At 36.7% G+C, this 14,977-nt stretch overlaps 1 protein-coding gene across 5 annotated transcripts in view; it reads left to right on the top strand.

Moving 5' to 3' along the window:
* CDKAL1 (CDK5 regulatory subunit associated protein 1 like 1) overlaps nucleotides 1–14,977 on the top strand; it is a 383,214-nt gene that overhangs the window by 245,805 nt on the left and 122,432 nt on the right. For all 5 annotated transcript variants that reach the window (XM_042048977.1, XM_042048978.1, XM_042048980.1 and 2 more), the window contains one exon: nucleotides 5,044–5,189. In XM_042048977.1, the coding sequence (XP_041904911.1) occupies nucleotides 5,044–5,189 (146 nt within the window). The remainder of the gene's footprint in view (nucleotides 1–5,043; nucleotides 5,190–14,977) is intronic.

The raw sequence follows: 14,977 nt of genomic DNA, 5'->3' as shown, positions 1-14,977 counted from the left end.
CCATCATGTGGCTTCAGTACATCTCCCCCAATTAATACACAGATGAGGGAAAGGTATTGCCTTCCAACCAGTGTCCTCAGGGACATCCCACACGTTCTGAGGGTTTTACAGTCCCATTACTCACAGGGGGTGGGAAGAGGGGGGAGAGTTCCCTGTTCATTAGTTTTAACAAAACTGCTACGGGCTTTTCAGACTGGATCATAACCGTGTCATCATTCCTGTGCCTGCATCACAAGATCACATCTGTTCCTGAGCTGCACAGAGGAATTTATAAAATGGGCCACAGCCGCTTGATTTTCATCCAGACCGTGCTGGTGGTGGCACCACTCGGCTTCTGAAAGACAACAGTCAGCAGAGACCCCTCGTAACATATCCCAAACTAACATCTGCCACAAAGGGATGAAGTTTTGAGGGAGTGCCATTTTGTCATGTTTCCATATGGAAAAACGAGGGTTTCTCTGGGCGTCACTGCTGGCAGAGGACAAAATTCTTCTGCTAGGAAGCAAGCTATTCACATTATCGTGACTCAAACACGAGACAGAATTCAAATACTTGGATTTTGCCTGCTTTTGGTAAGGGGAAAGAATCGCTGTCCGAACAGCTTGCTGGTACTGACATAAAGATGCACAGATATTGATGTTTATTGTCTCTGCAATTTTCCATGGTTGCACATGGTGTCATTGCTAACAGGAGGTGTGATTTTCTGGTTAGGTGGTTAAATTTGTGTATTGTAATTGCTAGGATAAAATACACTGACTAGATAGAAATCTTTCTGGTAATGTGCCTTGTGCTCTAATGTACTCCAGCTGCTAAGAACTAGGAAAAAATATTTCCTGTGATCAGTATCCTAAAGGATGTCTCACATACATTGTTATTTTCCATATGTAGATGACACCTATTTTTGTAGAGTCAGGTTAAAGCAAATTGTGCTGCTCTTTGATCTTTTAGTTCCTACATGAAATTTCATTTTTTGTGTAGTGCATCCCTTCATTCATAGACACATGATCAGATTCCAGGGAATAGTGAGAAAAGGCAATCAGCTGTTTCAGTTGTGATGAAAGACAGAAAGTTTCTTTCACAGTGATATAATTTCAAAATATTGTTCATTTATTGTTTCCAAATGGAAATAAAATTCTATATTGTTTTTTCTTCTAACTGAAATATGTAACTATAACTAGTAATTCAAAGGACTTTAGAAAAAAAACATAAACCAACAGGAAGCAGATGTTAAGCTTAGAATGTTGAGACATGAAGAATGTTGAGACTGTGAAGTGCAAATAAGCATTAGCCCATGATGTACTTCAAATACTCTTTGGGATATTAACTAATAGTTTTATTAAGTGATGAAATCTGGTATTCTATGTGCAATCTGTGGTATGGGCAAATCTGTCAACATTGACTGAGTGTGACTGTTCAGTGCAGAGTAGCTGTAATTTAGTCAAATCTATGCAGTAAAGAACTTCAGTGTTATTTTAGGGGTAGGGAGGATAAAAGGTAAGACTGGAGCAATCTTGCCTTAAAGCTACAGGTTAGAATGTGCTATTTCTATCTGAACAGTGCAAAGTCTGGAAGATTGATTTATCCAGATTTCCGATGCAATTGTGCAAAGCTTTTGTTTAATTCATTATTGTGTTTCCTTCTGAGTGGCTCACTCAGAGTTTTTGTTTATAAAAGGTAAATTGAAGACCACCAGCAGTACTTAAAAGTGAATGCCAATGAAACAGTGGGTTATCAGGTATTTCTGTCTTGTGTTTGGTTTATGTTAATAATTTGTGTTCTGCTAAATTCACAAAGTTAATTGTTACAATCCTCAAGTACCTGCTGGGAAATCAGTTTATCAGTAGGACCTTTGATTCAAAGCACATGCAGCGCATTTTGTGTAGCTTTAGATCTAGAAAGCAAGCAGGAAAGGAGTTCACAGTATAAAGAGCTATTTGCAAGCTCCTCAGCTCTAGGAGGAGCTTTGACTGTCCAGAACATCCCTGAAACCTGTGACCACAGCAGCTAGGCTGTGTTAGTGTTCCCAGATGGGTTGTGTGTGTGTTGTATGTGAATTTCTGATACACAGGAGAAGCGATTTACTTTCTAAAGAATGCCAATTCTTTTGATATGGAGTCTCTTTCTGAACCAAAATGATGCAGTGCAATAGGCAATAATGTTTTTGAGCTTACAGTTGTAGCTTTTACTGTATGCGGGGACCTGTAGGGATAGTTGAAAAGTTCAGTTAATGAATGCCAGGCATTCTGTGTCCCATTAGTACAGAACCAAGGGTAATTACTTTAAATGGCAGCAGTTGTGTTTCTGATCTTGAAAATTATCAACAACAGTGATTGCAGAAAACATATGTTTTCTTTCTTTCACATGGGGGATAACTGGAAGAAGCAGTTCTGATTATTCTTGTTTAACACTGGCTGTTGGACACCATTGGTTTAGTTCCTCTTACAGGAGGTGCAGTCAACAGCTCCCTCTTGGGCACATCCCCCTGAAAGAGATCAACTGTGAGACCAGCAGGAGTCTGCATGTTACCGTCAGATCAGCAGCTAGTGGCTTTGGGGTTGGGTGGTTTGGTTTTTTTGAATCCTCTGGGTAGGAAAACACTTTTGAGATTTTTAGAATTTGGTTTTCACTCTTCATACTTCACAGCAAATTTTTCATTTTTTAAGGTGAATATGAGAAATAAAACCAACATTTTCATATAACTAGAGAATTTCTACATTTGTGACTTCAAAAATCAAAACTTTGTGGTAAAACAAGGCAGGGTTTTTTTAAATGTAATATTTCTACCTCAAACAAACAAACACAGTGAATCTGTTTGTTTTTTTGTTCTGTCAGATGATTCCCAGCCTTATAAAAGCTGGAATAAAAGAACACTTTCATATCTAGAAATTCTAGTAAATGATTTATTACTTTCAAAAAGAATTCACAAAGTGATCTCATATTGAAGAATCTGTTACTCAGAAGATGCAAAACTTGAGAGAAGTGGCAAAGAATTTTTTTTTCTATGTTTTAGGGCGAGTTATTTTTAAAAACTTGGCAGATTCAGAAACACGGTATGAAACATGACTTTCATTGGCTCTTAAATCATAAATCTGTTTTTGAAGATTGAAGTACTTGGAACCAAGAGATAAGTAGAATAATAGGCTTTTGGTCCATAGCTTAAGTTTCAGCTCGTATTTCCCATATTTTAGAAGCCTATTTGGTTACTGATAAGCAGAAAAATCACAGATGACTACGAAGATGCTTCATATAAACTACCTTTACAAGATTTTCTAAGGCTTAAAAATAAAAAAGGAAGGTTTCCCAATTTTATGTACTTGTTCTGTACAATTTCAATTTTGATCATATATTCTAGCTGAACATCTACAATTATTAATGGCATAGGTAAGTACAGTTCCATTTGAATTGGACACAAAATTTATGTGGATGTGTGGTAGCCTTTTCTTCACTCTTTTTTCATGAAACCAGCTACCTCCAGCTTCCACTCACAGCCTTTCTGTGTTTCAAATTGAGTGCCATCCATTATCAGTATGGCCATTACTGTAATGTTGAGTTTACATACCTGAGATAGACTAGCTGTTGCCTTGAATAATGTAAGACTTCTCTTAGACATTTATGTAATGGGATCTTAGACAGAAACTTTCAAAACTGCTTCCAGAAGTGATTTGATAGAGTTTGGGTTTTGTACACATATGTTTGTCAGATGAAAAGTGAGTATCGAGAGAGCATTTTTTTTTTCTTGTTCTAAAAATCAGTGCTTTTAAAAGCTGGGTTCCTGCAAGTGAAAAGGCATGAGGAGGTCTGCCTTCTCTTTGAACAATCTGGGCCAGCCTTGTAGAAATACAGAGAGAAAATCTAGATGTGTGACTAATATTGCTGATTAATGATCTGGAAAAAAATTTGTGAATAGTTTCATCTTAAAAACTAAATATGGCAGCAGTATGTGTTGTCAGGCAGAGTATCTATGCCATCAGAGAAAACAGGAGAAATGGCCTGAGTGAGCCTGACTGGAGCATGCAGAATGCTCTGGCAGAAGAGCAGTGCTCAGTCCCAGGCTGTTTCCCGTATGCCCATGGCACAGGGAGAAAGGGAAGACCTTATGTGAAGACCTGGTTGTTTATGGAATGTGGTTCCTTATCCAAGTTCACTTATTTGTTGCAGGACAAAGATTAGCAAGCAGTATGGTACCATATTGCACACAGTCTAGACGCTGGTTGGTCTCAACTTTTAAAAATACTTGAACTTTGTTGGTTGACTGTATGTCCTTAATTGTGTAAAGAGTAAAAATGAAAGAAACGGGACCACCATATTCTATTCATTCTGTCACCTTGCCAAGCCTCAGCTGGGGGCTTGGTTTGTCTTTCATTAGGAGGTTTGTTTTTGCATTTTGCTATGACCTTTACTTTTTTTTCTTTCGGACCTTTTGCATTTGATCAAATATATAAGATCCTGTTTTTATCTCCACTTTTAAGCTGCCCCCTGATTAATTCTATTCATTTTATAGCCAAGCACTTTTAATTTCTGTCCTCTTCTCTGAAGTAACACAGGTAACATTTCAAACCAGTATTGGTGCAGGTTTGCAAATGATGAGGTGTACCTTAATTAGCAGCTGGCCAACTTTAGGGATGCTCCAATTATAGACATTCTTTTATTGGTATCTGAGAAGTTACTTCACTCTGACAAGAAAGCAACTAACCCTTGCCATCTTCTGAAAACAGCCACTGTCTGAATTCACCAATTTTCACAATATTTTGTCTTTAAAATTTTCTTTTAAGTGCATAATCAATACTACACAGGGAATGTGTTCCCTATCTCAGAAGAAATTCCATTTCATTTCTTTCTTCTTAGTTTCTCTTAAAACAAAATTGCTTTCAGATATTTTTGCCTGTCCCTACACTTACAAACTGGGCTGCAGCAATTCAGTATTGTTCGGGTTTTAGAAGTATTGCTACTGATACTTACCCCATCTATTAATTTAAATGAGTTTTTTGTATTATTTTCATAATGCTTTAAAGCTGCTTTTTTTTTTCTGTTAATAACTCTTAGGAAATGGCCAAGATTCTCAATCATCCAAGAGTATATGCTTTTCTGCACATACCAGTCCAGTCAGCCTCTGACAGTGTGCTCATGGATATGAAAAGAGAATACTGTGTGGCAGACTTCAAACAAGTAGTGGATTTCCTTAAAGAAAAGTAAGTCTACTAGTATTTGAGAAAATGATGGTATTGGGTTTGTTGCAATGTCAAGAACATGTGTCTGAAAACACAATTATTTGCAACTTCATCATTAAGGTATGAAAAAAAATGAGGTTCTTTAAGCTTTCAAAGTCTTTGAGTTTTCTGTAAGCCCCTTGATGTGGTTGGCCCCTTTGCTTGAGCTTTTATAAGCATCTTAAATCTCTGCATGACATGCTTTTAATTTGTCAATATATTCCTAATCTTTCTCAAATAATGCATTCTTGAATTTTTTTTTTTACATAAATTACTATATATAGATTGCTTGAAGTTGGAGTTACTGAAGTTGTCTTTAATGTGGCTTTTGAGCAATGCACACTTTGTGTACTAGAAGTGATCCAGCTCCAGCAAATGTAAATGGGTTGGTTTTGTGTTTGTTTGTTTGTTCTAATAACTACTTTATGTCCTATATCTTATGTAAATTTACATCAATATAGTAATACTCTAATCTTGCTTATGGGACTGATGAGTTCTAGATTAATTTCAAAATTATTTCCCTTAACAACAAAGCTAATTGTGAGAAATGAAAGAATGTATCATTAATGTACTTACTTACGCTGACACCAAGATAGAAGTTACATCCACCTGCAAATCTTTCGTAATTACAAGTAATAATTTAATATCCAAAGAAGTATATTTTCTTAGCTTTTAAAAAGTTAATAGTGACATATTTTGATGGATATTTCTGCACCAATTGTCCAGAAAATACGTGTCTGGAGAATCATTTCTGACACCTTGTTTGGCTACTTTCTCTCTTTCTGCTTCCTTTGTTTGTGTGCTTGTTCAATGACTTAAGGGTGGTGGCAGTGTACCTTAGATTGCATTGTACTCTTAGATTGCATTAAAATACTGGTACATCAAACAAATTTTCATAGTCATTTTCATAATCAGTTTTTTATAGTAATTGAAAAATTCAGAAGTCTAGCTATGTAAAACATGTCATCTAACAGCTGCATGGGAAATGTAATATGTAAGAAAGAAAAGCAAACTGTGACACAATAGAATCTCTTTTGCAAACTGAATGTGTAATTTATAGGACATTCCTATGCATCTAGGACAACTGATGGAAGTGGAGCTGCTTGTCTTCATACAGGTTGATTTGCATTAATTTTCCACCACAAACAATGCCCATGAATTCTTGGCACTAAATTTCGTGTGACTGTGGATCAGTGTTAGTTTTTAATTAACAGATGTATTGTATTGCCACGTATCTTAAGTGGAACTGTGTCAGTTTATGTCTTAGTTGACTTGAAGCTGATTCATTATTCTCTTCAGTAGTTTTAGCATTGGCAGCTATTATCATAACAGCAGCTGGATTTTCGATAACCTAGTATAGCTGGCACATGTTGGGGCATATGGGGATTTATTAAATCATTCAGCTCTTGCACACAGAAAAGAGTGAATTACTTAATACCCAAATTTAAAACAGCTGGTCACTGAGCATACAGGAATGTACGTCATACGTCTTTTTCCAGGGCTTTTTTGTAGTGAACTTAACAAGGAAGAAAACTGGTTTGATGTCCTGATTTTAAAGAATAATAAACTTTATTTATCCTGCTTATTAAGAAACTACCAAATTATCTAGTAGTTCCTGTTAGAAAATAGTCTCCAGATATTAAGATGGAAAATTCTTTGTACCATATGGCAGCAGGATAAAGAAGCTATGCAAGGCAGAGAAAATGTTTTGGATATTTGAACATGTGCTCATCTGTAAAATGAAAGGTTTTCTTCTTTGCACTTAGGAGGATAGAGTCTTCATTTGTAGACTTTACTCTTGTGACAACAGCTGGCTATTACATTCCCATGTAGATATTCCCATAAAGATCTCAGCACAAAATTTGCCAGGACTTAACATGGCTGCAGACAACTCCAGAGCCTAGAGCCAGAATAGGTAAAATTAAATATGTGTTTAAACTACTTTAATAGCCAAAAGGAATTATTTCTATCTCCCATTTACCAAAAAGGTAAAATAAACCAAAAGTAGAACCCCCTATATCTCCTTTATTGCTGGGGCCATAAAGTCATCTAGAAGCTTCCTACACAAAATGTACAAGGACTTATCAGTAGATTCCAAATGTCACCTTTGCCTCTAGAATGTGACATCTGCTCTGATAGTAACTTCACCCAAAGTTTTAGTAAATCAGTAATTATATAGGCTGACCTGCTGAAGAAGTAAAGCCACACATCAAGGAATGTTAGGGTTTTCAGTGAAGTGTTTAATAACTTGTATTCAAACATCTAAGCACATAAAAATTAACTACAGCAAGTAAAAATGAAAGGAAAAAGGAAAAGAAACAGCCATGTCATAATTTTTGTTTTGGAGCCCCAAAGATATACCAAGTGATTTCTGAATCTTTTTCTCAATCAGGTCAACAAAACACTCTGGGGCTTTTTTCTCCAAGGAGAAAAAAAATGCTTTGCCTTTCTCTGGAGAGCCATGAGTGACTGCAGAGGTATCTTCTTCAGAGTGGGGATTTATTTATATCCTGCTGAGCACAGAATACCTTATAGAGAAGCTGGATTTCTACAAGAGTACTCCAGAGTACTCTTTATATTGAAACTCACTTTTTAAAAAGAATGGACCATTCTTGACACTCTGTGAAGTTAGAAATGTCACGTTTTTCGTCTTTTTGAGGACTCTCTGCAGACATGAGCAATAGAAATGAACTTTAAAAATTAGTATTGATATTCTAGTGCTGGCTTTTGATATGCAACTCCTTGTATTTCAGAGTCACTCTCCCCAGCTACGTGACAACATTTTTGGTTTATTATGAAGATCAGTAGCAAAATGCATAGAATATAAAGCAAGAACGGCAAATCCATTAGGCTGTGAAAAACTGAAGTACAGAAGGCTTGTTTTATTCTTTTTTACAGAAATTCCTTCTGTCATATTTTGCACTTCTTCGCACAGAAATTTCAGTAAATTCGAATATTTAGGAAAATACTGTTGAGCAGTTGCTACATCAGTCTGCATATATCTGGAGATCGAATATGTATAAATATATATATAGAGAGATATAGATATATTTACTGAGAATTTATTTGTAAGCTGTTCTAGAGAGCAACAGCCTAAAGTGAGGATGTATTGATTAATGTAGGGGGTGTACACAGTCTGTAGGGACTAAGGACTAGTGCCCTGGTCTGTGGTCTCCAGGGACCAATACAGTAGTCTGCAGCCACTATTCACAAGACGGATTCCTGCATGAGGTATCAGTTTCAATGTGTTTGCAACTAAATACAGGACTTCTAGAAATTGCTGCTAAGTAAATTTAATCCAGAGACCAATTTAGTCTTATATCAGAAAATCTTCATTTTGGTGTCATTATATCAAAATGTGAGTTGTTTTTCCGTGATCTCAACTTTCAAGATTCAGCATAGATTATATTTCTGAAAGGTGGTGTTTGTAGTTGCAAAAAGAGCAAGACAGCTTTAATTATCTTGAAGTTTTGAAACTTAATCCCCTGAAATTTACTTTTGAAGATAAAAGCAAACAATTTTTATTTTAGTTAAAGAAACCTGAGATCTGAATGTCATATTCTGTAATTGCTTGAATAATCAGCAATATGAATATATACCCATGAAAAAGTCCTTAGACTGGTAATGTGTTTTCCAAATGTCACTTGCTTTTGTTGCCCAGACTATATTCTCTCACCCTTTTGGTTTGTGAAACGATTATGATGTTCATCAAAGTTAATATTCATCTTTCCTATTACTGCTGCTTGATAAGAGAGTGGTAAACCCAAAATCTAGACAAATAAAAAAGTAGGGAAATTTAGAGCTAGACTGAAATACTATACCTTTCTGTTTTGGAGAACGGTGTAATGCTGAGGAAAAGCTGGGTTTGCCTCCCAGTTTTTGTTTGTGTTCTGAGATAGAAGCATAACATTAATTGTAGGTGGCTGCTGCTGTTCATTTGAGACTGTCTCATAATTCAGAGAGGAAACATCGGAGCTTTCCAATATCATCAGAACGATGGCAAATTTGGGCTGCCAGAGGAGAAGCCACAGCTCTGTCAGGCAGAAAGTTCTGGGGTTTCTTTTTATTGGTTCTCCCTTTTCCATTAAAATCAGACCTACTTGAAGGCCTCTCCAAGCCTCCCTTACTTTAAGTTGTAACCAAGCCTTGCTTTTTCAGCATATGTAGATACATAATTACATGCAGTTGGAAAAAGGCAGTAAAGGACCTAAACTAGTAAATGTGTGCAGTGGAAAATAAACCACAAACTTGGAAGGAGATTAATCACTCAAGTGCAAAGTCAAGACCTAACTGCCCAGCTGTTGCAGATAACTGCCTGATGTCTGAGGAAACTAGAGATACTGTCCAAATTGAGAGGAGGTGTTATAGAGTCCTTTTGGGACAGCTGGCTTCAGGGAGGCTCCCTACTTTCCTGTTTCTTTACCAGGAGTTAAGCTAACAAATGGTAGCTTCAGCAGCTTCCTAGGCCACTCTTAAGGGTTTGGGGCAGGCTCAACAGTTACTGTGTTGTGTTTCTTTTGATCTACCCTTACTTCGTCTCTTTTGTTGCAGTGGTAACCACGCTGCACGTGCTTGGGCCTTAGGCTGCTTCAGGGTGGAATAGCATGGTTAGGAGCAAAGTGGACCCTGGTGCTTTCTCCTCCTAGTCACAGTAGTTTTTACAGCAGTAGTTGTGTGTCTGAATGGAACTTTTCACAGTCCGCTTTCTCAATACAGTTTAGTCCAGTATATTTCAGTATGGCTGCTCTTGCCTTTCTGAACAATCTTGCAAGCTATAATTTTTTTCCCAGGTTCCAGTCTTCCGTTGTGACTTTTTTTATTCTTGGCATCATAACACATACCATGAAGGCTTATGTGATCAATCAGCTGGTTATCACTGTCTCCTTCTGTATGTGTTGTGTGAGTGTCTTACCATTCTGAAGTCTTCGGCTTAAAAATTGTCTCTATTTTATAGTAGCCAGTTTTGACTGAAATAATGAACAGGGAACAAACATCTTCCCAAAAGCTTGTTCCCAAATACTATTATTTGGATGACCAAGGAAATTCCAAACACTAGAAACTTGTAACTGTAAATAATTTTGTTGTGAAAGACGTCCATATAGTAAGCTCCTGAATATTGCTAAGTTCACATGGGAAGATAAACAGCTAAATGAGTCATCATCAAATTTGCAGCTGCTTCAGACAACCTGCAGTTTTAAAGCTATCCCAAGCCTTGTGGCAGTAGTATTGTCTTCATCACATTATCATGACACTTACTGAAACTAGAACTGGAAGGCAATGAGAAGAAGGATTTTAAAATAACCCTTTACTATTTTTATATACCTTTTTCTACTCACTTTCAAAATGCAGGTAATTATGAAGTAGACTATATCAACTCCTGCACTTTTTTTCAATGTGAATGCGTTTCATTTTCTTTCTCAAAATGCACTTTTGTTTCTCAGAGAGAGATGTTGTTGAGCTCATTTTGCAGACATGCAAATTGTGTCCCTAACAAACCTTGACAAGTCTTTCAGGTTTGGGCTTTTTTTTAAGGGGTTTTAGCACATCTGTTCTGTCAGTCTGACTACTGCAAATGCAAATGTCATCTGTTTAAAATCCTTATGATGTTCTCTTCTAAGAAATTGCTGAGTGTATTTGGTACTTATCTGTAATTTTATACCTCAGTCTCTAGACTCTTCTCTCTACTCTGTCTCTTGTCTGCTCTTGGAGTCTGAACTAATCACTTTACCAAACATTTCTTTTTTTTTTTTTAATGTTGTAAATTAATTGGGTGCCTTTAAAAGGTATTGAATTAGCACCAAAAACTAAAACATAGGTGTTTTTCACCACAGCACAAAGGTACATTCAAGTTTGTGTCTAGACTTGACCCTAGTGCTTCATGGTGTAGCTTTTGATGGACAAGCTCCTTTTTATCACAGGATTAGTTGTCTTTAGTTGTCTTGAAATTTAAATTTGGATTCTGCTAAGTTTATAACCCTTCCTGCCCTGCATTTGATTCACAAGGTCTTGGAAAGAGCTATAAGTAGGTGAGAGGTTTCAAACGTGCTGAACACTTGCAAATGCATTAATTTCATTAGGATATTTTGAACATCAGCGTTCAGCAACCTACATTTCAGAAGTGTGTTTTACTTTAGAACTGCCTGTGGAGTGACAAGCATTAGGTATTTCGGGATAGCTTTTTTTTTTTTTTTTACTGGAACATGACTTCAACCAAGCTAAATGTTGTTTTAGGAGGGCAGTCTTTCTATTTTGGCCTGTACAGCACTTTGCCCTTTTCTCAGCTAATGCTCCTGCGCCCTTACTTTTTAGCAAGGAGATATACCTTTCCTAGAGGGGAAATGGAAGGAGGGAAGGAAATATCTGCATCTTCTTAATCTTTGTCTTCACTGTCCTACAGATTGTTGAATCAGGTTTCAGTCAGTTCATGGAGAGACCTCTTTACTGCCATGGTTCACAGGATTCGATATTTTGCCTCTTCATAAATTACTAGTCACCATTTACTAGCCATAGTCTTTCATGGCAAATGCATTAAGGATACTGCAGTCTTCTGGGCTGTTGGCTCATAGTCATTCCATTGTTTGTGCATCTTGTCAGAATGTTGTTCATGTGTGAGGATGTACACATAAAAATACGGAAGTCCAAAGTGCATCATGTGATGCAATGTTAACATAAAGTAATTCTAATTTTACAGACTACTTTGAAGATAGTTGACACTAAATGTAACTTCAACCTGTTTATTTTTGGGGAAGATACTGTATAGGAAACTATGATTTCAAAATTTCTTTATGCTCTGTCATTTTTTATATGCAGTTTCTTTGGATTCTGGAGCAGTTTGGGTCAGCATACTGACCTGTTTAAGCAGGATGTGCATGGTGCTCCCATTTTGCAACATTTTCTTCTAAATAATACACATTTTTCTGGAGGTAAGAGAATCATTATGAGAGGATTAGTTTGGGGTTTTTTCCTCCTGGTTCTCCTTTTACTATTCCACTCACATAGTAAGAACTGGAGGCTGAAGCCTGGGAAATAAAGTGCCCAGGATAAGCACAGCTTGCTGAGTGCAGACTTAGTGGGCACACAGGGCATTTGCAGTTCAAATCCTTTGAGGTCACAACACTGTGATGCTCTGCTTTAGCCAAAATTTGGAGGAATCATTTTTTGAATGATTGCTGGAAAGAGAAGATATGTGCCCTTATTAAGTGTAAAAGCAATTTAATCTGATTATTATACTTGGCTTTTAAACTGGCTTACTCTTTTTACTAAATATAAGTGGTGAAGTTGCTTGGAGTGATACTTTCTGTACACAGTTATGGTTAGGCTTGCCTTTTTGTGGGCAGCCTCATCTGCAGTTTTCTTCTGTAAAATCCTAATGTGGGAGTATTGTTAGATGATAGAGTAGAAATTAGTAAAGTACATCCAATTTAGTTTCTTAAATGTAGCAAGATGGTATCTTTTTTTCCTTTTTTTTTTTCCCCCTGAAGCTATGAGAATGTGTTCTTTGGAAGTAATGATATAAAATCTGTAGTAAGGATATAAGGAAGGAATTGTAAGCATCATGCAGTAGTGGAAATAAGTCTTAAAGCATTTAATATTTATGAGTTTAAATGCTTGTTTGTACTTACTGGGATACTGTATTTCTCTAGCATTTTAAAACAAAATAACTAAAATCACTTTGGATTTTTTTCTGAATAAATATTTTCATTATGTTTCACTGTCTTGAAACACGGAACTTAGAATTCGGTGAGGGGAGTCTAATTTGTTTTTAAAACAATAACTTTAATTCATGTCAATTTGCTTAATAGGAGATTGATTTGGTGTGTAATTCTCAGTTTTAATTTTCCCCTGAGCTTTTAAGCATATCCAAACATACATTAAGATGCATAAGTATTTTTGGTAGCAAATAAGTACGCATATAAATCCAAGATACTTGTACACCTTATAGTGCTCAGATATGCATCAGAAAATTCTGATGGTGGTATTAAATTTTCATATTTGATACATTTAAGAAAAGTATTTGTTCATTTCAGTGCATAAATTTTTCAGATTTTTGGCATAATACTAGGTAATAAATTCATTTTGTAAGCCATGTTATTCTGATAATGTACGACAATGTGGCTCAAAGGAGTTTTTGATTAAGATGGTAGTTGACCAGCTGATGATGGCTGATTGAATCCACATTTGTGTCGAACTTCATGGGAAAATAAGTCGAAAAGGAGGATGAAGAAATAAAAAAGGCAATGCTTCTATAGCTGATCAATACCTTTAATGGTTATTTTCTTTAAACACAAACTGCTTAAATGAAGAAAACTAGGAAATGGAAACATGCAAAACCTTTTAAACCTCTTAAAAAGTGTAGCTATCCAATTAAAACACTGTTGCCTTCAAGAGGCATGATAATTCTGCTACCCAGAAGTTTTGTCTGTACATCCATTTGGGGACAGTGATACAGATTACTTTGGCTAAGCTCAGTTTTGTGTTCATGTGCATCTTATATTGGTCTGTGTATTGTACTCAAGAGTTGATGATTCACCTCTTTTTAATGAGAATGAAATTTATAGTTGTAAACTTTGTATTATGTGGCAAATTAATCACAGACCTGAAATCTTAAAAGGTTTGTGCATAAGAGTAGTGACTATAACAGATGAAAGTTTATTTTCCACAGCTGAACCACTTATCTCATGCACTTGTAATTATTTTTGTCTTTCTATTTTGCTTCTCATAATTATGTAGAACTCTCATTTTGTTTAGTAGGAGTAATTGACAAAGTACAGCTGTTAAATTGTTTCGTAACAGGAGGAAAATATCGCAAATATGGTTATATGTAAAGGCACAAGAAGCGATGTAAATTCTTCTCAATCCACCTACTGGAAAATTGTAATTCAGATGCAAGTTCAAGCTGGAAAATGTTAGTGTGTCCAAACACCTTTCACATAGGAGAAATAAAGCTAGAGTGGCTGATTGTAAGCCATTTTGTCTTGAATCTGGAGCAAATATTTATTGGCAAAACCCAGAGGCCATAGAAATGAATTGTCTTGTGGTTTGCTGTGTCAGATGCCTCCCTGGCTGGCCTCTGGAGGGGCCGTGGCCCTTAAAAGGAGAGGCAACTCTGAGATCAGAACACAATTCCATACAGACTTGCAGTCAGCTCTGGGGTAATATCTTTTGGACATTACAAACCCCGACAGATTTGAACCAGTCTTCTATGAAAAGCTTTGTATTAAAGAAAAATACTGATCTGTCTGAGCTATTTATCTCCCTTGAAGGATTTTTGTTGAGACAACTTCAACATAAGCCTTGAACTTACTACAGAAGTGGTAAATGCACCTGAAAAATGGGTCATGTGGTCAATCATAGCTGCTGAATTTCTGTGTGTGTGTGTGTGTGGCAGTGTCCCAGAGTTATTTTTTAGCCACTGTGCTTGGTGAAGAGAAATCTACTCTCTGTCACATACTGGCTGTATCCCGGACTCTGCAGAGTGAGGGAGGCAGGGAGATGGACTGTAGGGTTCAGGTTTGAACAATAGACTGTCATGATTTTTCCACTGCAGTGGGATGACCACTCCCACACTGCTTACTTAAGGTTTGGGGAGTACCTGACTCACATACTTAATCCTAGAAATGGCTAAGGCAGCCAGCTGGACTCCCAGCTGTGACCAGGGAAGTATTTTTTTCATGTAGCACACTCCACCCCTGCAGCATCCCCCACTACCACAACCTTGCCACACTAACCTGATACACTTTTCCATGGGAAAAAAAAGAGTCCTTATTGCC

The sequence above is a fragment of the Corvus kubaryi genome, unplaced genomic scaffold (genome assembly GCF_017639235.1).
Source record: "Corvus kubaryi isolate FWS band 111438036 unplaced genomic scaffold, C.kubaryi_AGA036_p1.0 69, whole genome shotgun sequence".
Classification (NCBI taxonomy): domain Eukaryota; kingdom Metazoa; phylum Chordata; class Aves; order Passeriformes; family Corvidae; genus Corvus; species Corvus kubaryi.
This window is presented reverse-complemented; position numbering and strand designations above follow the sequence as displayed.